At 43.7% G+C, this 24,446-nt stretch overlaps 1 protein-coding gene across 4 annotated transcripts in view; it reads left to right on the top strand.

The window, feature by feature from the left end:
• Positions 1 to 24,446, top strand: part of AHCYL2 (adenosylhomocysteinase like 2) — a 438,561-nt gene that overhangs the window by 310,549 nt on the left and 103,566 nt on the right. For all 4 annotated transcript variants that reach the window (XM_078677646.1, XM_078677649.1, XM_078677653.1 and 1 more), the window contains exons 6-8: positions 1,463 to 1,557; positions 5,607 to 5,713; positions 18,665 to 18,781. In XM_078677646.1, coding sequence (XP_078533772.1) covers positions 1,463 to 1,557; positions 5,607 to 5,713; positions 18,665 to 18,781 — 319 coding nt within the window. The remainder of the gene's footprint in view (positions 1 to 1,462; positions 1,558 to 5,606; positions 5,714 to 18,664; positions 18,782 to 24,446) is intronic.

Below are 24,446 nucleotides of genomic sequence, written 5' to 3'. Positions count from 1 at the left end.
TGCACTGCACGTTTTCTCCCACTCACTTGCTTCCTCAGGTTCTGAGGAAGATTCACCAGGATCAGGCCAAAGTCATTCTAATTGCCCAGGACTGGCCAGAAGGGAGTGGAACGCGGACCTTGTGCACCTCTCCCTGTGTTCCCTACTATATTTTCCTCTCGGGGTAGACCTCCTCTCCCGGCAGACCTCCTCTCCCAATTGGAGGGACAGATTATGCACCCCAACATCTAGATCGTCTAACTTCAGTCCTGGAGATTGAGCAGGGAGCACATGAGCTCTTTTCAGCTGCCGCAGGGGTAATTGTGATGCTATGCGCCTGCCGTCCCTTCAAGGCAGTTTTCGGTGGAATAGATGTTTACCTTGGTGTGTGGAGCAGAATGTGGATCCCTTCAAGGCTCGCCTCTGAGGTCCTCAGTTTCTCGCTTTTGTTAATTTTTTTGTTGGTTGCTCCTTTTGAACCCCTTCATAGTTGTCAATTAGGATTAATGTTCAAGACCGGTAAGATACAAATTGCTTCCCTTCTAAGAAAGCTGAACATTTGATTTTGTTTACCTGCACCTTTGGCTCTCCAGAATTCAGCCAGGGCAAGAGTTACACATGAATCTGCTGAGGAATCTACTTACTTTCTTGAACGTCTGGAAAGGTTTTACTTGAAGTCCATCCAGGCTAAATTATATATAGATGCCGTTTCAAACGCAGCACCAGCCTCGTGACGTTTTGGCGGCCCTCACATGAAGCATACTGCAGTTCAGAAAATTGCAGAAGCTACAATGGTTGGTATATGCCTTTATTCTTCCCTAGAAGAGCTCACGTGGTTAATTATTGGTCACATGTTAGTCTGATGTTGTAAATCATTCCAGCTTGCATGTCAAGCCAAACCATATGATTTACATCCACCACAAAACGTTGGCGAGACTCTCCCTCTGCCAGTGCTGACCTTGAATAAGAATGTTTCTGGGAAGCAGTACTCTCTGCCTTTCATTCTTCTGGATCATTTATTGTGTATCAGTGCTGTCTTAAGTTGTTTGCCTTTGCAAAGCCGGACCATGCTCATTCCAGATGAGATGACATTTCCGTTTTTGGAATACAAATCAGCCACTTGGTTTCTCCATGTAGATTATGGAACTTGCTATGGCTGCCTGTTTTTCAAGAGGCTTAATTTATAAAAGCAGTTTGGCGAAACGGTCTCGTTTTTGGATTAGGGAATTTTGCAACTTGCCTTTCCAAAACTCGACCATTAGTATTAAAGTCGAGAATGTGAAGGAGTGAGAAGGTTGGCTAAAGGACAGCATTTTACCATAGCAGACTATTGGCTTCTTCACATTATTAGCTCACACTCTTCATCCTGGCAGAATTATGGCATGTTGTCACCTTTGTTGAACTGGGACTTGACCATTGACATGAGTTGCGCTGTTACTGATCTTCATAAGTTCTAGTTTCCTGTTTTCTTGTATTTCTTTAGGTGTTCCTGTCTTCTCGTGGAAGGGAGAGTCCGAAGATGACTTCTGGTGGTGCATCGATCGATGTGTTAATGTTGAGGGATGGCAGCCCAACACGGTGGGTCTTAACTAGACATTTGAGAATATCTTTAATACAATCTGTGTGTTTGATCACCTGCATGATACCAGAAGTGATTTGTGCGCCACCTAGTGGATACGTAGTAACATGGGGCCTTCGTGAAAAAAAACTTGACACCAGGGCAAACGATTTAAAGTATGGAGGATTATTTTGAATGTGGAAAGGAGCCTCTATGCAGATATGGTTCTGTAGTGCGGGGACCCCGGAGAAATCAAAATAATCTCATAAGCTGTCTCTATGTGCAGTCCTGCATAGACACTTAAGAGAGAATTTAAAGACAAATAATGCAGCCTATACTTATCAGGCTACACTGTCCAGTACTTCAACTAGATATTCCACCAAAAATTAAATTCAGCACAGCCTGCCAAGTTCTTCTCATAGAAAAACTTCCCCTTTTACCAAGAAAGCCTTCTGGAAGATAGAGAGGAAGGGGTGGACAGACAAGCCCCATATGCTGCCATTATGAGGTAAAAGTGTGGATGGGGTGTACGTGGGTGAGCAGGGAAAGGCTAATTGCTGCAGTCAAAGAGTGGCAATTGTTGGATGCATACAAAAGAGCAGGAGCGCAAGCAAGAGCAGTGGTTGTGGGAAGTTTGAATGCGTGCCTAGATCGGCATAAGAAGTCTGGATTTTCACTCTGGGAACTGAAAAGACAGGGTGTGCACACAAAGGGGTTGGGGACAAGCACACAAACAGGATAGGTGTAGACTGGCCAAGCCTGTCTTTCTAGGTTGTGATGAGACTCAAAAGGTTTAGAAGTGAAGGCAAACTGTTGCGGAGTGAGGATAGACTGGTGTGGAGGTAAAAGTGATGCTGGATGGGTTCTCTCTTCCCCAAGAGGTCTCCATTATAGTCCTAAGCACTGAATTTGTGCTCGTTCAGAGTACTCTGCGAGAGGTTAATGATTGTAAATTTGCCCTCCGCAAGGTTCATAATTTATTCTGGCCTCGTCCCCTTGTTCCTATGGGACTTGTTCAACTTCCTTTGGCGTTTCCTCCACTCTTGGCTGCTGTTCTACTTTTGTGTTCCACTACCTTTGTTTGGATTTTCACTCTTCTGCGCTGGTTTGTTTTGACGCCGGTTTAAAAAGAAATCCTGTTCATCCTTTCGCAATTTCTCATTGTTGAGTCTGCATCAGAACTCCAATCTGATCACGTCACTTCGGTTCTGTTGTTCAATAACCTCACTTCTGATGTCAAATTTTCTTGCAAAATGTTAAAACACGCTTCCAGATTCTTAGTAGTTTTTGCCCCTTTGCAATTTGCATTGTTTATGTAGATGTCTTCCTCATGTCTCGATAGAGGTTTCTCAGCTTTCTCTAAACTATTCTGAATCAATATTCAGATTAGTTTTACGTTGATCCATCAAATTCTTACTTTGCAGTGGAATTTACCTGTGGCCTCACCATGCATATTTGTAATGATAGTCAGCTTCTTATTCGAGCATAGTGACTAATTTCCTGCCCATTCCTCCAATGACTGGTTTAGAGTAAAATAAACACTTGAGGATGGTATACATCCTGAGGCATACGACCCAGATTGAGATTCGTTCTGAAAAGAGGTAGCCTCCCAGCCTTTACTTATTTCATTTTTGCGGAGTTTCTGTTGCAGGGACAGTTTCGGTTTGAGATTAAGACTATTAGCTCTATTTGTTGAATTGCGTCGTGCTATTCCTGTTTTCGTTGGTTAATCTATTAAGGAATGCGCTGTTTCCCTGCAACCTTTGGTGAAATCTCCTCTCCATTACGGCTTCCTTTGTGCCGTGCTTCCAAATTGGGTAACGGTCCCCGGCTTTCACATTTCAAAGTTACATGTGCTTTTGGGGGCAGTTAACTGTTAAATCAGCGTCCTCCGACTTTGCTCTGTCTGTGCTCTACTGAGCGCCACTCAAGCAGTTACTGCATTGAAGCTGGATGGGTGTTCTGTTACTTTATAGCTTGCTTACTGGTTTGCCTGAAAGGAGGAACTCACCAAGGTGTCATGGGGTACCTGTAAGGAATTCCCGGATACCTTGTTGCAAATATCTTGACTTTTCAACAAATGTACTTTATTCTACTTTCAGTGAGTCTCTGATAAGTGTGCCTTCATGAGCTCCAGTAGGAATGCTACATTTGGACATCTGGAGATCGTCAGATATTAGTTGCAGAGAAATGTGTGTCTGCTCAAGGCATATCCTTTGGGTCTTTTGTTCCTACACCTACATGGCTTTCTTGGCTGGATGAGTTTTGTTTACATGGTACCTGAGTAGAAGGGCTGTAACATGCTCGTTAATTGGTATGCCCTGGTTGGGTGTCTGTGTCTAGTAAGTCTTTCCTTTTGTGGACTGGGTTTCACCAGACAAATCTAATTGGCCACACTATTCATGAGATGCTGTCATTTGGCATCTGTTGAGTACCTCATGGTCACCTTAGAAATTACCCTCAGTAGGCTGAAAGGAGGTGGTTTTCATTTGCTTAGTAGAAACCATCCTCGAGGGACAGTTTCCACCTTGCAAATGTTGGCTGTTGGAATTGTGGGAGCATAGAGCAAGTCCAGGGGAGTGCTGTATTTCCCCATTTCCACTCGGAGAATGGCATTTCTCTTTTGTGATGCATCCTCTAGGGGACAAGGCTGCATTTGAAAAACATTTAGCCTTTCTTTCGGTACAGGGATCGAAGTCTGCTGTCCCTTAGTGTAGGCCTCAATTCCTCTGTTGGCAAACTGTTAATGGGATTTGCAAATAGAATCCTGTCTTTTTTATATTAATGAGACATATTCTGCTTTGTATTACAACAGATTCGTTTTTCAGTTACAGCACAGAATGAAGGTCAGGTGTCAAAACAGTCAGTGGGCAAAAACACCAACTTCTTTGTAACTTCATCTTTGATACATCAGGCCCTTCTATGCAAAAGTACGTGAAAGAAAGCAGTATGAAATACAGACATCCCTCAACATGCTTTTTAACGTTAGATGGAAGATTACCTGGTTGATGGAAAGGACACTTTGCTGATCAACATATGTGTGAAGATATTTTGTCTTTGAGATAGTTTGTGGTGTGGATTGGCTTTTTATCTCTGTATCATTAATGCTCACAGGCTGATATGTGAAAGTTACATTCTGTATCGTCCTCTTGACCAGAACCCTCCACCACAGAATGTTGTTTCTTCAGATTACCTGTTTTTGAGACATTGGACCTCTGGTCTTAATACCTCATTTTTAAGACCTTATTATTAAAAACCTTCCTTTTTCTAGGAAACTTATGAGAAGACCAGTTTGGAAAGGTTAGCCAGTGCCCAACCTGTGTAACAATGTGCACCTTACTGAAACTGTCTGGAAATGCTGTTAATCTTATTCCAGTTATAAAGAGAATTTGTGCTAGCCCACAACTCAGGGTTTCACACAATTTCCAGTACACATTTGGTAAACATTGCTATTCCACCAACATGCATCCCATACTACGTGGTGGAACTGCACTTTAATACTTTTTGTGAAGGTGAGAGCTGTTACTGAAGTGAAGGGGGTGGGGGAATACGTTTATATAATGTTGCTGCAGATGTTTGCAGCCACCCTGTCTCCATGCAGTCTAACCAATGTACTGTAGAGGTTGGTGCACATCTAAAATTGCTGACCTTTGTTTCATAGTTGGTCAGTGTGGTGAATCAAGTCATGGTCTAGAATGGATAAATGATGTAGTGTTCTGGACCTCCCAATTTATCACCTTTTTTGTAAGAATACATTTTACGTTGATGTGCCACTAATGCATGCAGGTGGTGTACTTTGACTAAGGTTTATCATAGAGAAGGTATGGTCAGCCTTTGCTAAGTTTGGGTCACTCTTCAGTGTTGATAACAGGTAGCTTTTCTGATGGTTTAATAATTGAATGTGACTGTTAATTAGTGATTTGATTGAGGTGTTTCATTTTAGTCATTCATCACTATATTTTTGCTCTAGTAGAACTATTTAGCATAAAATAATAATCTTCATACACATCAACCGGATTTTGAAATGCAAGTTTCATTTCATTCACTTTACTTTTTTTATTAATTCCAGATACTAGATGATGGTGGTGACCTCACACATTGGATTTATAAAAAATACCCTAACATGTTTAAGAAGATCAAGGGTATCGTAGAAGAGAGTGTAACTGGTGTCCATCGGTAAGTGAATTTAGTAATAAACACTGCTCCTGCCTCAGAGGTGGTCTTTACTTCCCAATGCACTCTTGTACCCTATGGTTTATTTTGAAATACTGATTTGTGAGGTTCTGTTTAAACAAATGAGGCATTTTCAACATTGCCTCTCTGAGAATTAACCTTGGACTTTGAACAATCTAATTCGGTTTCTCTTGGATCTCGTTCTGGCTTTATATTGAGATATCCACAGTCGTGTCTGTTGGAAGCCCTTTCAGTCTCCTCATCTCGAAATCTGGTTGACTCTTTACAACTCTTTAAGAATATGTATTTTTAAAAGGGCCACTGACCCAAAGCAGAATCAGCATTTCACATCTGTCTTCAGGAGCAAAGTTCTCCTCTTAGCTGTTAATTCTTATCTTTGAAATCTTGAAGAAAAGTAACCCTGACCTACATAGACACTATGATCAACATGTTTTTTATTGAGAAGCAATGCAGCATCTGCAAGTGGTTAGTTACTAAGTGGATGACTTTCTTTTCCAGGGGATTCTCATCAATAATAATAACAAACACAGGGGGTATTAGGGAGTTTAAAGACCTGCCGCGGGTTTAATCCTCAATCTCAAATTGTAAACAAACAGAAAAACACGGGAGTCTATATACTAACTACCAGTCTGTACTGAGTGCGCATCTAATGATCATGAACAAAAACTACCCCAAAATAACTCTTGAATAGAAACACAACCCTTAAGAGTAGTTGGATTCCCATCAATCTCAAACTTGATCAATCTTATCATCTGGGTATCCAGCCTTCCATCCACGCCTCCTCTTGATCAATGAGGATTCAGCTGTGGATTATATCATAAAGGAGGTCTTCAGAAGAAACCGCAAAGAAAGACCAGGTCAAGTGTAAAAGACCCTAACAAAAATGGTCCTCCAACAAGATGTTATGATGAGAGTTTTATATGCAGTGCAAAGGTGTAAGTGCAGGTTAAAATTGGATTCATAACAGAAAAAAACATTTTATTGAAATATCTGGTTATAATCCTCATTAAAAACAATGCATCCAGGCAGTTTCATACATCACCTCCTGTCTTATATGGCCATCATGTTTCAGCCTGCAGGACGATTTGTCCCTGGCTTTCATCAGGACCTTCTTATTGTGTTGCTACTGCACCGATGTTTACTGTGTACTACGTGCAAACAACAATATTTTTCAATTTACTTTTTAAACTAATGGCTACTTTTCCGACTTATCAGGAAGAATTTACTAACCAACCTTTTTTAGGGTTTGGACCAAGAAGATCACGAGGAAAACGGAGAAATCTACAAACCCAAGTTCATTGGAATCAACCACTGGTGCAGCAGATGGGAACACGGAGCCAAACCAAGAAAACACCACAACAACCAGGGACGAGTGCAGAAGCAACTTACTCCAGTATTGGAACTTTCATAGATTCACATGCCTGAATCATTCCCCGTCGTCGAGACGGGAGTCTCCGGTATATAAAAAAGCAGTGCTTAGTAGTATAGCAAACTGAAAAGAGGCCTAGGCCCATTTCCCTTTTGCAACCCATAGCCTTTGTTATGTAAAAAAGGCCCAAACTTTTCCCTGAACCAATCAGAGCTCCTCACCCTCTAGAACACTCCTGAGAGAACCTTCTGCCCCTCAGATTTTTCTACCGCACGTTGTGCTAGGGAGTCTCCTTTGAGCTCTGCTCAAACTCTTTACTTCTACAGTATTTTGACTTAGTATTGAGGTTTCTACATCAACCATGTCTGATAAAGAGAAAAAAGGATTATTTAGAGCTTGTTCAACCTGCTCCAAGAAGAGGCTTTATACAGATGACCCTCACAAGGACTGCATCTACTGTCTCTATCCAGACCATAAGGCAGCAGATTGTAAGGTATGTCGTACCTTTTCAAATAAGACCTTGAGAGATCGTGAGGGAAGGCTACTGATCTGGCTTCAGAAAGTAAAAGCCAGGAAGGAAATCCTCTCAAGTGAGAGTGAGGAGGAATCTGTGGCGTCTAAGAGATCTCAAAAGAGAAGTAGATCTCCTCAGACACATTCCTCAGGGGAAAGACCTGAGAAGGCCCAAAAAAGACCACTCCAGGGTCTTCAGGGCGCAGTCCCTCAAAATCCCCTTCAGTCTCATCTAAGGAGAAGAAGGCTTCTGCTGGTGAGGTGAAAGGAGCAAAATCCACCTCAGATCCACCACAGTCACCTCAGAAGATCAAGATTACCATCAAACAGTCTTCTTCTACGCCTTCTGAGGAGAAATCAACTCTGTCGACGGGACCGTCGCCAAAAAAGGGTCCATCGATGATGACAAAAACGCCTCCGTCGTCGACGAAAAAGGATAAGGCTGGTGAGAAAACAGCATCAACGATTTCACCATCGACGGCTGAAACCGTCGACAAAGGCGTCAACGACCGTGTCAACGGCGGCGGCGACGACGGCAGCGTCAACGGCCTTGTCGACTGCAGCGGCGACGAGGACAGCGTCGACGGTAACTACAACGTCGACGGTGGTGTCGACGACAATAACTTGGTCGACGACGCCGATGGGAAGGGAAAAAAACACCAGAAGAAAGGTTGGTGCCTTGGAAAAAACCTATAACACCTGAGGTTACATCTCCAAGCAAGGTCTCCCCATTACTGCCATCTCACTTACTGGAGGAGGAAGATTCGGAAGAAGAGGATGAGTATGGTATTGCCAGTAGCCCTTCGCAATTACAGGTCAAGTACCAAGAAGACGATTCTGAGGAGGAATATGGGGGTTATCAAGAACAACCCCAGGAACAACACCGATAACGCCAACAGCAACAAGAGGAGATGACAAGTCTACCATCCTCTTTGTTGAAGGATCTCCAGGGAATGTTGGAGGATTATAGGAAAAGATACCCAGCGATTCCAGTCGCTCAACAGGCCATGGAGGCTACTCCACGTCCACGATCGGTTCCAGGAACTCCGATTCGTAGGAGAGAGATTGTGCCGGAACCAACGGTTAGGTCCCCACCACCGACAACACACCACGATACCTCGGATGAGGATCAGGAGGATGGTGAGATTGCGGACACAAATGCAGAATGGCATGACTATATCGCCCCATCACCTTCAACTCCACCGCAGAGACCAGTGGACTCTCCACCGGAGGACATTGGTGGATTTCATAATTTGATGGAGAGAGCCACTAAGAGGTTTGCACTGACCATGACAGAAGAGAAAACGGAATGTTTTCTATATGACTTTAAAGACTCGTATCGGAAATCTGTACGATCTCTGCCTATAGTGTCTCATATCTGGAAGGAAGGATTAAAAGTCATGGAGACGCCAGCGACGGTAACACCGGTTCTGGCCTGACTGGATAAAAAGTATAAAGCACCGATCGATGCTCTATCTTGCCTTTTGGGTCATCCCAAACTGGATTCTGTGATCACGCAGGCGGCACAACAGAAATCCAGGAACCCATCTGCTCCGATTGCAACACCTCCAGACAAAGAGGGCAGAAGGTTGGATAACGCAGGGAAACGTTTTTCATTAATGTCTGCTCTGCTTGTAAGAGCTGCTAATGCCCTTGCTATATTGGGAAGGTATGACAGGCAGATGTGGTGTGACCTGTCTCCATATGTTAACCTGGTGCCAGATCCAGAGAAGCAGGAGGCGAAGAAAATTCTCATGGAAGGAGAGAGGACTTCGGCTGAAGTCATAGGCTGCGCTATAGATATAGCGACCATGGCATGTAGATCCTTGGGAGGAGCTGCGGTCCTGTGCAGGCAAGGTTGGCTGCGAGCAACAGCATTTCGGCCGGAGATGCAAAACAACATTTTAGACCTCCCTTTCAATGGAGAAGAATTATTTGGAAAACATATAGATGATACGCTGGAAAGCATCAAGAAGGATACTGATACGGCAAAGGCTCTGGGAACACTGCAGTACAGGAAAACCCCTTTTCGTGGCTCCAGGGGTAGAGGACAATCCTTGTACAGAGGAGGATACCAAGAGGGAAGATATTCGTCTTCTTATCAGTCCTCCTCGCAGCCGTACCGTCAGCAATATAACGAGCGTCAGTCAGGAGGATACACAAAATCAACTCCAAGAGGACGTGGTGGCCGAGGAAAGGACAACACCCGTCAGCAATGACAACCTCCATCTTCCGTCTCTGTCAGATGCTCCCCTGGGTGGAAAGATTGCTCACTATCTTCACAATTGGCGGAAAATAACAACGGACCAATGGGTCCTCAAAATAGTTCAATTCGGTCACACCCTAGAATTTCTTCAGAACCCCCCTTGTACGCCACCGATGCACCAGAGAGCCAAACATCTGCATCAACTCCAGCAGGAGATTCGGACAATGCTCCGAAAGGGAGCAATAGAACCGGTAACGAAATCCCAGGAAAACAAGGGGTTTTACTCCCGTTTTTTTCTTATCAAGAAAAACAAGCTCCAGTGGCGCCCCATTCTGGATCTCAGATCCTTAAACACCTATCTCAAGAAGCAATCTTTCAGGATGGTATCCTTACAGGACATCCTTCCGTTATTAAACCCAGGAGATCATATGACCACATTGGACCTACAAGACGCGTATTTCCACGTGCCGATACATCCTGCACACAGGCAGTACCTTCGGTTCTGGGTAGCCGGAAGACATTACCAATTCAGGGTACTGCCATTCGGCTTGAAGTCAGCGCCAAGAGTTTTCACGAAATGCCTGGCTCCAGTGGCGGCTGTGTTGAGGAAGCAAAAACATCAAATATTTCCTTACCTCGACGACTGGTTAGTCAAAGCACCATCAAAGACACAGGCCAGAGCGTCGACGCAGGCTTGCATAGCCTTATTTGCCGATCTAGGATTGACTCTTCATGAGGGAAAGTCAAACCTCCACCCAGCAAGAGTGATCACATTTCTGGGGACAATATTGGACACGGAATGCAACAAAGCACTTCCCTCCGAGGAAAGACAACTGAGGATTGTGTCCCTCTTCCAAGACTTGGGAAAAAGAAAGTCTCTTTCAGTCCGCAGGTACAAATCCTTACTGGGCACGATGTCCTTTTGTATTCCCCTGGTACCTTGCTGCAGGCTAAGGATGAGACCATGGCAGGAACAGATCGATCTCCATTGGCGTCAGGCGGAAGGATCCTTCGACGATACCATAAAGGTGACACCAGTGATGCTGCAGGCAGCAAAGTGGTGGGCGCAAAAGGCAAATGTGTCTCAAGGACTGACGTTTCTAGCAAGAGCGGCTCCTCTAGTGGTAACGACGGATGCGTCATTAGAAGGATGGGGAGCTTTCCTTCAGGACCTTCAGGTCAGCGGTTGTTGGAAAGCAGAGGAGCAGTAATTACATATAAATCTGCTGGAGCTCAGGGCGATCCGCTTGGCATTACTGGCTTTTCTGCCAAGGATAAAAGGTGCGCCGGTGTTGGTAAGAACAGACAACACCCCGGCGATGCATTATGTGAACAAGCAAGGGGGAACAAGATCTCTCTCCCTGTCTCAGGAAGCCCAGGAGATATGGGAATGGGCTATTCAGTAAGGAACATCATTGGCAGCAGAACACCTACCGGGAGATCAAAACGTCAAATCGGATACTCTCAGCAGGCTAAAATCGTCCTGCCACGAATGGGAGCTAGACCAGGAGATCCTGGGCAGCGTCTTTCGGAGATGGGGAACACCGATGGTGGACCTCTTGGCTACAAGGGAAAACAGAAAATGCCAGTACATCGCAATCTGGCTTCCCCAGAGGGGATCTTGGGGGAATGCGTTTTCCATGGCATGGTCCGGCATCTTTACCTACGGTTTTCCTCCAATTCCTCTTCTCCCCCGCGTACTGGTGAAGATCAAGAGAGCCGTGCAGGCTGATCCTAGTAGCCCCGTGGTGGCCCAGACAACACTGGTTCACGGAACTGCTGCTGCTGTCGGAGGACCGTCCAATTCGGTTGCGCCTAATTCCATCGCTTCTGACAATGTCCAAGGGGCAGGTGCGATATCCGGACCCGAAATCCTTGCGATTAGCAGCCTTTCTCCTGAACACTGTGAGTTTAGCCATCTGAACATCTCACAGGAATGTAGGGAGATCCTGTCCAAGGCCAGAGCGGAGAGTACCAACAAAATCTACAGGAGGAAATGGAAGAGGTTTTGTCTGTGGTGTAAGAGACATGATGTTCACCCTCTTACTGCTGCACCTCATCAAATTATACCTTACATTCTGCTGTTAGCAAAGTCAGGATTAGCACACGCCTCCATCAAGGTGCATTTGGCTGCGTTATCCCGCTACAGGAGGTCATCGTCAGGCCTATCTTTATGGTCCTCAAGGATTATCAAACAATTCATGAAAGGGATATTCAGAGTCTTTCCACCAGTAAAGCCTCCACCACCATTATGGAATCTGAATATTGTACTCTCTCAATTGATGAAGCCACCATTTGAACCGATACACAGGGCAGACCTGAAGTTCTTGTCCTGGAAAGTGGCTCTTCTCATTGCATTGACTTCAGCGAGAAGAGTAGGTGAACTACAAGCGCTCACGATTCAGGAGCCTTTCTTACAGTTTCAGGAGGATAAAATGATTCTCAGGACAAACCCGAAGTTCATTCCGAAGGTGCCAAATGATTTTCATTTGAACTAACCATTGGTGTTGAAGCGTTTCTTTCCTCATCCATCAACAGCGGCAGAAAGAGTATTGCACTCGCTGGACGTTCAGAGATGTATGAAATTTTACTTGAAAGAAACTAAGGCGTTTCGCAAGTCTTCCCAGTTATTCGTCGCCTTCAGCGCACCCAGAAAAGGTTTCCCACTGTCAAAGAGGGGAATTGCCAGATGGATTTCCAGTGCAATTGTCTACTGTCATCAAGCTGCTGGAAAGCCTTTGAATGCACGAGTCCGTGCCCATTCCACGAGGGCGGTGGCCACATCCACTGCACTGTTTGGAGGAGTGCCAATACAGGATATCTGCAGAGCTGCAACCTGGGCATCTACGCACACCTTCACCAGGCACAACTGCTTGGAGGCAGCCGCAGAATCGGATGCGGCGGTGGGAGAGGCGGTACTGCGAATATCATCCAGTAACGGTGAGCCTTTCTTGCATCCCTCCATCCATAATTTCTCTTGTTTACAAAGTCACATTTTATAGGAGTATGTATATATGTATATGAGATTATGCCTCATTTGCTAATGGTATTGCATGATTATGTAATGTATCAGGAAAATGTGCTTTGTTTTTTCACTGCTCGCTATTCTGATTCGGGCATGTGAATCTATGAAAGTTCCAATACTGGAGTAAGAAAACAAGTTACTTACCTGTAACTTTAGTTCTCCAGTATTGGAATCTTTCATAGTTTCACATGCACCCACCCTCCTCCCCTTAGAGGCTCACCTCTGATTTAGCACAAGAAGTGTGTTATATGCACAAGTGCGCGGAAAATCTGAGGGGCAGAAGGTTCTCTCAGGAGTGTTCTAGAGGGTGAGGAGCTCTGATTGGTTCAGGGAAAAGTTTGGGCCTTTTTTACATAACAAAGGCTATGGGTTGCAAAAGGGAAATGGGCCTAGGCCTCTTTTCAGTTTGCTATACTACTAAGCACTGCTTTTTTATATACCGGAGACTCCCGTCTCGACGATGGGGAATGATTCAGGCATGTGAATCTATGAAAGATTCCAATACTGGAGAACTAAAGTTACAGGTAAGTAACTTGTTTTCTTAGTGGTCACCCCGAGTAAAAGAACCTTGACAACCGAAGAACAATCGGTTCTCAGTAGAGGTTTAGGTTTCATAACATTTCTTGGAGATGACTTCCAGGTCCAGTGTGAATTGGCACAGTTCTTTCGGAAGATAAGTCTTCATTACTTCTTTAAGGACAAAGCATTACCAGAGTGTCCCCCAGAAGATCGAAATACAGGGCTTTAAAATGTTCCACTTTCAACCCTCCTTCTAAAGCGGTTCCACCTCAGGTGTTAACCTTTGAGAGAGCAGTTTCAGAAGAGATCTGTCAACTTTGCAAAAATAAACAGCGCACGTATATCAATTTTCCAAAAACGGAACAGACAGCTGTACTTACTTTATCAGAGGACGCTGCGATAACTATCAAGCCTGCGGATAAAGGCTGCACGATCGTCGTTTTAGATACGGACGTATATCGCACTCAATGCCTTCGCCAATTATCCAACAGAAAGTTTTACCGCCCTGACAGAAAGGATTCGGCAAGTCATCAATGACATGGTTGAAGAAGCTACGGGAGAAGGGTGGATCACTACCCAAGAGGTTAATTTTTTACAGACTCCGCATCCAGTGATGCCATATTTCTACTGTTTGCCAAAGATGCATAAAATCCAAAGGCCACCGCCAGGCAGGCCGATAATATCTGGCCTTGGTTCAATTTTGGAACCCTTGTCTACCTTTGTAGACTACATTTTAAGACCCATTGTGAAGAAAATGCCCACGTATCTGCAAGATACTAAAGATGTGCTACATCTCCTGCCCCAAATCGAATTTAACGGATTTGAGGATTATAACCAGATATTTCAATAAAAAAAAATTTCTGTTATGAATCCTATTTTAATCTGCACTTACACCTTTGCACTGCATATAATACTCCCATCATAACATCTTGTTGGAGGACAATTTTTGTTAGGGTCTTTTACACTTGACCAGGTCTTTCTTAGCGGTTTCTTCTGAAGACGTCCATTATGATATAATCCACAGCTGAATCCTCATTGATCAAGAGGAAGAGTGGATGGAAGGCTAGATACCCACATGATGAGATTGATCCAGTGTGCGATTGATGGGTATCCAACTACTCATAAGGGTTGTGTTTCTATTCTAGAGTTATTTTGGGGTAGTTTTTGTTCATGATTCTCATCATAAGCATTGAATAGTCCCGCCTATGTGATGGGACCCTGGATCACATATTCGAATATATATATATATATATATATATATATATATATATATATATATATATATTTGGTTGGTCACACCCCTTTTTACACCACTCTGCAAACACCCCTCTTGGCGCACTGTTGGTGGGGCGATGAGGTTCCCTTGTGTCCTGAGTCGCTCTGGACTAAAGTGGGCTTCACCCACCAAGCAGAAGTGCTCCAGGAGGTGCGTTTGCAGTGGTGGAGAAAGGGGGCGTGGCCTCTGACGACATCTCAGCAATCTCGCAGTGTGGGGCTTACTGGAACTAATAGGAGGGCTAGTTGGCTTCCAGGGACCATCAAGAGGCAAGGGGACTTAATGCACCAACCAAGAGCACGCCAGGAGGCGTGTTTGCAGAGTGGTGGAGAAAGGGGGCCTGGCCTGCGACCACCCTACTAGAGGTAACAGGTAAGCTAGTTGGCCCGTAAGGAACTCCAGCCGTGAAGGGGACTTCATCCCCCAACCAAGAGCACGCCAGGAAGCGAGTTTGCAGAGTGGTGGGGAAAAGGGGCGTGGCCTTCTATCAGGACTCCACAATCCTGCTGTGTGTGACTTACTGGAGGTAATAGGAGGGGCAGTTGGTCCCCAAGGATGTCTCTGGGGGCCAACTACCCCACCTGTTACCTCAGTAGGTCCCACACAGTGGGATTGCTAAGAGGTCTTTGGAGGCTACGCCCCCTTTGTCCACCGCTTTGAAAATATGCCTCCTAGCGCACTACTGGTTGGGGGTTGAAGTCCACTTTACTCCAGAGGGACCTTGGGGGGCAGGAAGCCCTCCTGGTAACTCCTGTGCATCAGAGTTCCTGAGAGCTGGTCGGAGGCCCAGACCCCTCTCTCTACCACTCTGCAAACGTGACTGCTAGTAAAAAAAAAAACGTACAAATTCACAAAAAACAACAACACAGGCTTCAGGGACGTTATAGTTTGAAATTCGCATTAAAAAGACTTTAGAAATTCACTGAAAAAAACGCAGGTTTGAAGGACATTTTAGTTCGAAATTAGCATTTAAACCTTAGAAATTCATTGAAAAAAACAAAGGTTACAGAGACGTTCTAGTTAGGCTGACATTTCACTCATACAAAACCAGATAAATTCAGCCATTAATAGTTAGCTAGCTAACTATAACTCATGTTAGCGGACAGCTTTCTCCATTGTTATACTGGCTTTCATCACTCTAAGCGCCAGGATACCCGTAGGGTGACAGTTTTCGCTCTACATAAGTATCTACTTCACTTCATATTGCATCACTCATGACATGGTCAGTGTCATCACTGATGACATCTCAAATGACACTAGGATTAGAAGGCATTGTGTGGGACTACCTTTACCAGCATGCACTAGTATTGTCACATGAAGCCCATTGGGACGGGACTCTCTTTAAAAGATAGTCTGGTGCCTGCAATAATGCTGCTGCCTCTGTGCTTTGCCTTGTGATCAAGGACTGTTATGTCTGAAACACGTTAGGCTGATAAACTTAAGGGCAAGGAAGTTCCTGCTCGTGTTGTGTCCTAAATAAAAATGAGCCTTTTGGGAGTGCGTCTTCGTCGAGGGCCTCCCTCTCCCTCTCCCTCTCCTTCTCCCTCTCCCCTCCCCTTCCATCTCGTCCTCTCCATCCTCCTCTCCCTCCTCCTCCTCCTCTCTCTCTCTCTCTCTCTCTCTCTCTCTCTCTCTCTCTCTCTTCACTCTCTCTACTCTCTCTCTCACTCTCTCACTCTCCCTCTCTTACACTCCCTCTCTTCTCTCTCTCTCTCTCTCTCTCTCTCTCTCTCTCTCTCTCTCACTCACTCACTCACTCACTCACTCACTCACTCACTCACTCACTCACTCACTCACTCACTCACTCACTCACTCACTCAAGAAATTCGACATTCTTTTGCCCATGAGACCCCTCTGTGTCCTATGGTGGGCCAGGATACCTCTCTCCTGACCCCTTATTTTATTTTTCAATTTTCTGGTGTCATTCCATTCAGCAGTTCCTTCTGTAGTCGTGTAAAAATAAAAGCAGCAAAATCCCCATAAACATTGCATGAGAAAGAAGCGCTTTGGGACTCCCTCTTTTTCTCAGCCCCCTGCTTGGTGAATCACCCAGTAACCAGACAGCAGCTGAACGGACTGGCAGACTAGTTGTGAAAATTTTGTGAAGATTCGGCAAACGGGCCCAAAGTTAATAGCAAAACAAAAAACACCTTGTCTATGGGAAAAGTTGTTCCTAACTATAACTACCTACTGGTTATTGCTAGTTTTTATTTTATAAAAAAGAAAGTGTTCCGGGGTCCTGCATGCTGGTGATAATTGCCCACTCCAAACAGGTGGATTCCTTTAGTCAAGCATTTTTAGCGTGGTCCGCAACCCTCTTAATCGCAACACAGTGGACGAGTTCTATAGGTTTGGTGATTGTTGTGACTCCAATGCCTTCCGACCATAAGCTGTAACAGGCTCTGACCTCGTCCCGCTGCCATAGGAATACACGTCTTCCAAGGGGCTGAGACCTGTGTAGTCTTTTGCCATCCTTGGCCCTGACCGCCAAGCCACTGACACCTTCAACAAACATTAACCAGGTGGCAAAAGATAAAAGCCAAGCTCCTCCCTACAGCCCAAAGATTTGCCTAATTGGAGGAACTTCTTCAATCGACCTGCCATGCCTGGCACACACTATGGCTGTATGGAGGATAAAGACGTGAAGGCTAGTAACATCCTTCCCTCTTAAATTACAGATGCTGGCCATTTTCCTGGACTTAAAAATAATTCCTTCAATAGTTCATCACCAAGGGATATCCGTAATACCTTGGCTTTGGATGAAGTCAATTTGTTCACCTGGGTGCTACAGGAAATTATCTTTACCCACCACTGAGGCAAAGTGCAACATTTTGGCTGAACTAAGGCTGTCATCTACTGCAGTTTCGAAGTCACTGCTACCCTTCAAGAAAATGCTCTTGGAGCCAGTTTTGGCTGGTTGGGAAAACATTATGGCCTCTCTGGACTGAGATAAAGATGTGTACTGTGCACACCTGTTTTTTAAAATCTATGGTTGAAGATAGTATTGTAAGAGGATTTTTCTGCACTATTAATATGTTAAGCATGCTGGTCAGGGATGTATGACTGCCTGTCACACGGAAATATTATGCCTTACTGCAGGTGTCACTAGTCACTTGTAACCTGGCCGAATAGCTGAAGAATTTATCACAAATTCTTTACACAACTGGGCTGAAAGCCATATGCCATCTTTGCCACTATGCTTCGGCTAGTGATAATGACTGTAATAATGAAAGCTGATATCAGGAAAAGGCTACTTCTGGATCTGGTCATGGATGGCCTGGATGACTCCAAACAAATCCTGAAGGATAGCGCATACTATCTGATAAACTGACTAGGTCTGTGATCACAGTAGTTACCCTAAGCTTCTAGGCCTGAATGTGCTCCTCCTGTTTCTTGAGGGATGTGATCTTCATGGACATTTCCTTTGATGAATACCTCTTTGGTGAGAAGAAGATTTCCTTCCAAGAATAGCTCCAAAAGGACACAGCAAACTCACTGGGCCTGACCTCTCTTGTGAAAGTTCCAACAGTATTGGACGGTTTTGGTCTTCTCCAGGGCACATCAGCCCCACCAGCAACAGCTTTCTCAACCGATGACCGTTCTCAGCAGATAAACACCTCCTCACCCATCCTAGATCTTACTCTTACCTCCATGAGATTATACCTGCCTAAAATGTGCCGGGTTGCACTCTGGGACAATGGGATTTTTATTTTCCAACATGAAAGCTTGGTTGATTTGCACCAAATGATAATCACTGTGAAGAACTGAGCTATGTTTGATGTTTCAGCATTGAACATGACTGCGCTATTTAGTTGACTTGCAGTCATGAGCATGGTTTCGGAGTTGCAGTGTTATACTGAAATGTAAGTATTATATCTAGGAATCTCTTACAAAGCCCTTTAAATTCCTCAATATTTCTACTTTACTTATTTGGTGTGAGGTAAACTATAACTCGAATGGTATAGATGGTAGTTAAGCCGAGGAATGCAATGGTTTCTTTAATCTCTTTTCTCGTTCCCTTGCAGGTTGTACCAGTTATCCAAGGCTGGGAAATTGTGTGTGCCTGCGATGAATGTGAATGACTCCGTCACCAAACAAAAGTTTGACAACCTCTACTGTTGCAGGGAGTCCATCCTTGATGGGTATGTGTTCTTCTCTCAATGGAATCCACTACTTTAGATATTGGACTGGCTTATTCCTACAGCATGCTGATCAATTTTATTAAACATCCGTGGTGACTCTAACACTAGGCAGGCAGAGAAGAAACGATAGTTGGAATTTGAGGGCAAAGATGTACAACCTTATGGTGATAGTAGATACTGTACTATAAGAACGGTTAACAGAAAGAAGTGGCTATGAGTTATAATCGGAGGTTTTGTGTAACTTATTTCGTTGGATATTTTCAAAACCACAGGCCTATTTTGGTTTTTTTATTTGAACTGCCCAAAATTAGAGACTTTGTCTTCAAATACCTGTTCAGTGTCTTTTTTTCCTGTTTTTCATGAACTTGCCCACATGATATAAAACGTTCTTACCAACTACCCCAGCTGTTTGCAACCCATAAGAATCATTAGCCTGCACTACGTATTTTATGGATTTCTTGGCCATGTATTTTGCTTGCAGTAACAAAGGAAATGGGAACCTGAAATTGACAGTTTTTAGTGTAATGTATGGAAAAATATTTTTAAAGGTGGCGCATATTCAACTGGTATTCCAACCAAACTAATGCTTAAAAGTCTCCTCTTGAAAAAGATCTATATCCCTCTTTATCTGTTATTCACAAATATCCTGACATGTATTATGTAAGCACCTGAAAATAAAGCCTCTAGTGACTGAATGTTGGCAGCTGCATTTCTTTCCTTTTCAATGGTTAGTACAGCTAAAACGTCTGAGGAATTTATTGTCCTATACAAATTATATAACCAAGTGATCAAATGCAATAAACAATGATTTTGGGCCAATACATTAAATCAACTAAGTCCCTTATGTGAGCTGTCCTTTTCAGTAAAGTTTATTGTGAACAGACTTACTTTTTCCCAGATATAAAGTTGTGTTTATCATATATTCTATTTGCTTAGTCAGTCTTCAAGTCCTTTGCAGGACAATACTCTGAATGTTTTCATTGGTTATCTGTAATATTGCCATTTTAGGAACTACTTCCAGGATGCCCAAGCGTTAGTTGCAATTGGGACAGACATAGTTAAGTATGAGCAGACAATTGTCGATGTATAAACATTTTTGAGTGCCTAAAGTGTATTGCAATGTAATTGTGTTGCAAGTCCAAATAGGTAATAGGAGGAAGGCCACCCTTAACAATCCTCAATATAATATTATTGTTGAGTGTATAATTGTCAACAGTAGACGCACAGCTTTACTCAATGATTTTGTCAGTTAAAGCACAGGGCCTGGAGCTTGTAAATCCTTTCCCTGTTCATGCTTTTAGCAGTCTCCTTTATGGCGATCTACTCCTGTAGTTTATTATGGCAGTCTATTAACATAATGTCTGTTTTAGGGAAGGCAGATATTTAACTTTGTTGTAGCCTCCATGGTTTTAGTACATCAGGCAGGCTGCATGCTTTTTCCCTCCTCTGCCATTTCTATTGTGGACAATATTAATATCAGATGCTTTCTTAAGAAACTACATCAGTAATAGCCTACTGTTAATCCGTTCATAAATCTTTTGATTCGTATGGCTGCATTGTCTTTTAACATCAATTTACTCCCTTTATATTAATGGTCCACAGGTCTGTTTGCTGTGCAGGTGCTTGGTCAGTGTGTAACAGTTTCTGATATGAATAGGATATTGAATCTGGTTGATCTTCTATGAAAATAAATCAGCTTGTTTAGTTTTAAGCTTGTTTCATATGTCTTCATTTCCATTTCACAGTAGATTTCCTTGAATATTATTCAATGTATAGGTTTTTTTATTGAAAGAAAATGCCAGCCTTGCTGATGGAGTCTTTCTTAGCCATCCATATCCAGAAATACCAGCGGCATCTACCAGTTTTCATCTCTATGGATACTTGAAATACATAATTTTCAGTAATCAGCTGTATGAAGTTTTCCCTAAATATTAAGGGGCTAATTAAGATTTTGGTGGTGCAGTGGCTGAACAGCCCGACTGCCACCTCACCACCCAACCCGCGTGAGAACCACCTGCCGTATTATGACTTTTTTTAAAGTCATCGGGAGCGATTCTTTTGCGTTTCCACGGCGGTGCCTATAAAATGCAGTGCTGGAGCTGTGCCCTCTGTGTGCATCCACATGGAGTGAGGTACAAGGGGGCCCTGTGGGGCCCCTGCTTTCCTAACCGCCCCTGTTTTAATGGAGTAAAGACCTCCATGAAATCAGTGGCGGATAGGAAAGTCGTAATATGTTTGGCGTAACCGTAGCAGCCCCACCAAGCATATTGCTGCCCCAAGACCACCGTGCCGCAGTCAAGGAACCCCCCGGCAGTTCCCTGGCAGCAGTGGTCACAGGACAGCAAGACTCCCAGGGTCGTAATATGGCGATCAGAAATCCGCCACCACTGGACCACCACAAGTCTGGCCGTCCGAGGACTGCCAGGCTCATAATAGGCCCTACATTTTTATCTCACAACTGTTGCGAAGTTAAAAAAAAAAACATATTATTGACCTCCTACTTCCTGCAGCTTTCTTGTTCGAAAAATGCCAGGTGCCAGACTGGATCTAAAAAAAACTGCATAGTGGTACCTCCGCTTCAGTATCAAGCGACACAACGGCTGGAGAGGAGCTGGCCTAACGGCTAGGGCGCTCGACCTCGGCCCTGGGGATCTGGGTTCGAGTCTCGGTAACGACGCCAAAAAACCTCCTGTGATTCTGGGCAAATCACTTAATCTCCCCACGCCTAAAATGAATGCGTGTCCTCATGTAACGTAACTGGTGCTATGTAAAGCGCTCTGATACCCGATTCAGTTCGGGTCTAGTTCGCGAAAAAAAAAAAAGTGAGGCTCCCCCGTTGATTGTCACAACCACCTTAAATACAGCAGCATTGGTGATGCCAGTTCAATTTTTTTAGTTGTCTTTAGTGGATTTTGTTGAAGTGAAAAAAGTAATTCTAATTGTTTTATTAGAGTAAATTGAAACGTTTTCCTTTCTCTTCTGAGGTCCTATAATTTCTAGCTAGGTTCCTGTTACCGGAGTCTAATGTCCTGTGTAATTTTAGATCCTCATGATAAACGCCTCAACTAGCTGGGTGATTCAGTAACGCTTGACCTTTGTGCTCGAGTTAAGCTAATGGCTGCCATATCAAAGTCTAGATCTGCTTCAAGGGGTTTGGTCTAAAGAGAAGAGGCACAAGAAATATCGGTAGCAAAGAAGGTCGTCCTCCCCTTCACTCAGGAGTCACAGAAAGAAAAAGGCTATCATGGAGGTGTCTGCAGCATCTTCCCCAGAGCCCATCTATTCAGGCTACAGCTGTAGTCTGAGGTGAGGTTCCTCTCTCATTTGGATACATTCATAGATGCAATGTTGGCTATTTTTGCCAAGCACCAACCCTCTTGTGAACCTTTTGTAGCAATTAAGGTTGAAAAGACCGCATCAAGCAGACTCCATGTAAGGTCGGTTTCTTCGATCTCTACTTCAGATGCTAAGAAGTCCTCTTCAAAACAGTTGAAGCCTTTGACGCTATCCTTGTATGAATCCAGTTTGGGTGCGATGTCTGGCTCATCATCGGTAGAATTGAAGAATCCAATGACTTAGTCTAGTATAAAGGCAGTGAAAGCTAAGTCTGGGAATTACTTGAAGGCGGATACATTTTCTTAAATAGCTGAAGTGACCTTGTGAAGCCTTCAAGGAATTTGGCAATTTGTTTGCTCTAACTCTGATACCTTGGCTTTCAAGAAGGCATGATCCAGTGAAGATGAGAGAATGGTTTAGTGAGGCTGAGAGTTTGTTTCCTCTTTGTCATTCTAAAGATATATTTCTTCTAGATTTACAGAAGGCCCGCGGCTTGGATACATCTCGAGAGTCTAATTTTGCTGTCACACACGAAAGTGTGACTGCTGATAATGTGTCATTTTCAGCTTCATTGTGTGATAGCATTCCCAAAGAGGGTGGGTTTTCTAGGGAATGTAGTGTTGATACAGTGAGAATTTGATGTAGGTTGTGCATTTATGACACTTTTGTTTCAAAGGGTGGTAAAAAAGATGCTTTATGACCGGCTTCTTTTCCAGATTGGAGTTGGCATCCATGATATGTGAATCTTGTAACGCTGAATTGCTTAGATCTGTGACCTCTGCTTTCAAAAGGGCTTGTTGTCTCCTCGGAGCAGTCAGGTGATTCATCCAACAATTCAGTCACTGAATCTTCTAACCAGGAGCTTGAGAAGTTAGCACGCATGAGTTTTTCCGAGGAAGGTCTGAATGCTTTGTTAGCTGCTTAAAAGCCTTCAAGTAGGGCTACATAGCCAAGTTATATTTTCTTCAAAACGAGTGCTAAGAAAGGGTTAGATCCTTTGTAATGTGAGTTAGTTCACGTTTTGCAATTGGCAGTTTCTTGGCCTGAATAAGTGTAACTTTAAATACATGTGACCGGTTATTTGACTGCGTTTCCTTCCTGTTGTTTCCCTTGATCACTGGTTGTTTAAGTCACCACTAGTTTTGTGTTTCTTGAAAGGTTTGCTGCATAAGGTTCCCTCTGGTTCCTTTTAGTGTGCCGGAATGAGATCTAAATGTATTTCTCACATATGTGATGGGCCTGCCTTTAAAGCTTCTTAATTTGTGTAATTTACAGTTCTCGTATAAGAAAGTATTCCTGGTTGCTACTTTGACCAGAAGGGGTATGTGAGTTGCGCACTTTATCTGCTTCTCCCCCTCAAACAGTTTTTTTCTAAAAATAAGGTGAGCTTGAGGGTGTAGTCTTCTTTTTTTGCCAGAGGTTGGAATTTCATCTTGCTCATGTCTTTGCCAATATTTTATCCTCCTCCTAGCTTACCAAAGGAAGAAGAAAGGTTGTGAGACTCGATTCAAGAAGGGTCTTGAGCCATTATATCTACTCAATGAAATAGTGTAGAATAGGCAGTCACATTTTATTGGGGTTTAGTGGGGCAAAAGGTAGCTTAAGTTTAAGAAGAAAAACATTTTTAGGTAGATTTCTTCTGCAGTGAAGTTTTGTGTTATGATTTGATAAGCTGGGATCGTCTTTTAAACCCCTAAGGTGCATTTGATAAGAAGGAACGAAGCACCTTCTGCCGTACTGCGTGACATTTCAATGGAAGTGATTTTTCGCGTTGCTTTCAGGTCTTCCTTAAACTCTCTCACCAAGGATTATTTGGATACCAAATTTAAAGCGGATTCACAGTTTGGTAAGACGTACCTTCAAATATTCCAGATGTAGATCTTGTGCTTTACTCACCCACCTACTTTCTTGAACTGAGAGTAACCCACATAAGGAAGCTGCAGGAAGTTTATCCACTAGATGTTACTTACCTTTGGTAGTGTTTTTCCTGATGGATACTATTCTCCCTACAAATTCCTTATGGCCCTGCTGCCTCCTCTTTTTCGAGTGAAGTTATATTTCAGTCTCAATGCCCTATTATTTTGTTGGGGGTGGGGGTGGGGGCAGGGGGGGGGTAAAAATAAATTGGATTTTTGTCACCAGAGCTGTGTGGTAATATTTGTGGCTGTGAAATAATCAACCATGGAGCCGCACGTATCAGTTGTGAAGTAATTGAGAACCATGAGGTGCCGGAGGGGAGGCACTGCAATATTGTTTTCCAGGCTCAGTCTTGCATCTGGGATGGTTCCCTTAAAGAATCTACAAAAAGGACAATATCCATAAGAAAGAA

Source organism: Lissotriton helveticus, chromosome 1_1 (assembly GCF_964261635.1).
Source record: "Lissotriton helveticus chromosome 1_1, aLisHel1.1, whole genome shotgun sequence".
Lineage (NCBI taxonomy): Eukaryota > Metazoa > Chordata > Amphibia > Caudata > Salamandridae > Lissotriton > Lissotriton helveticus.
This window is presented reverse-complemented; position numbering and strand designations above follow the sequence as displayed.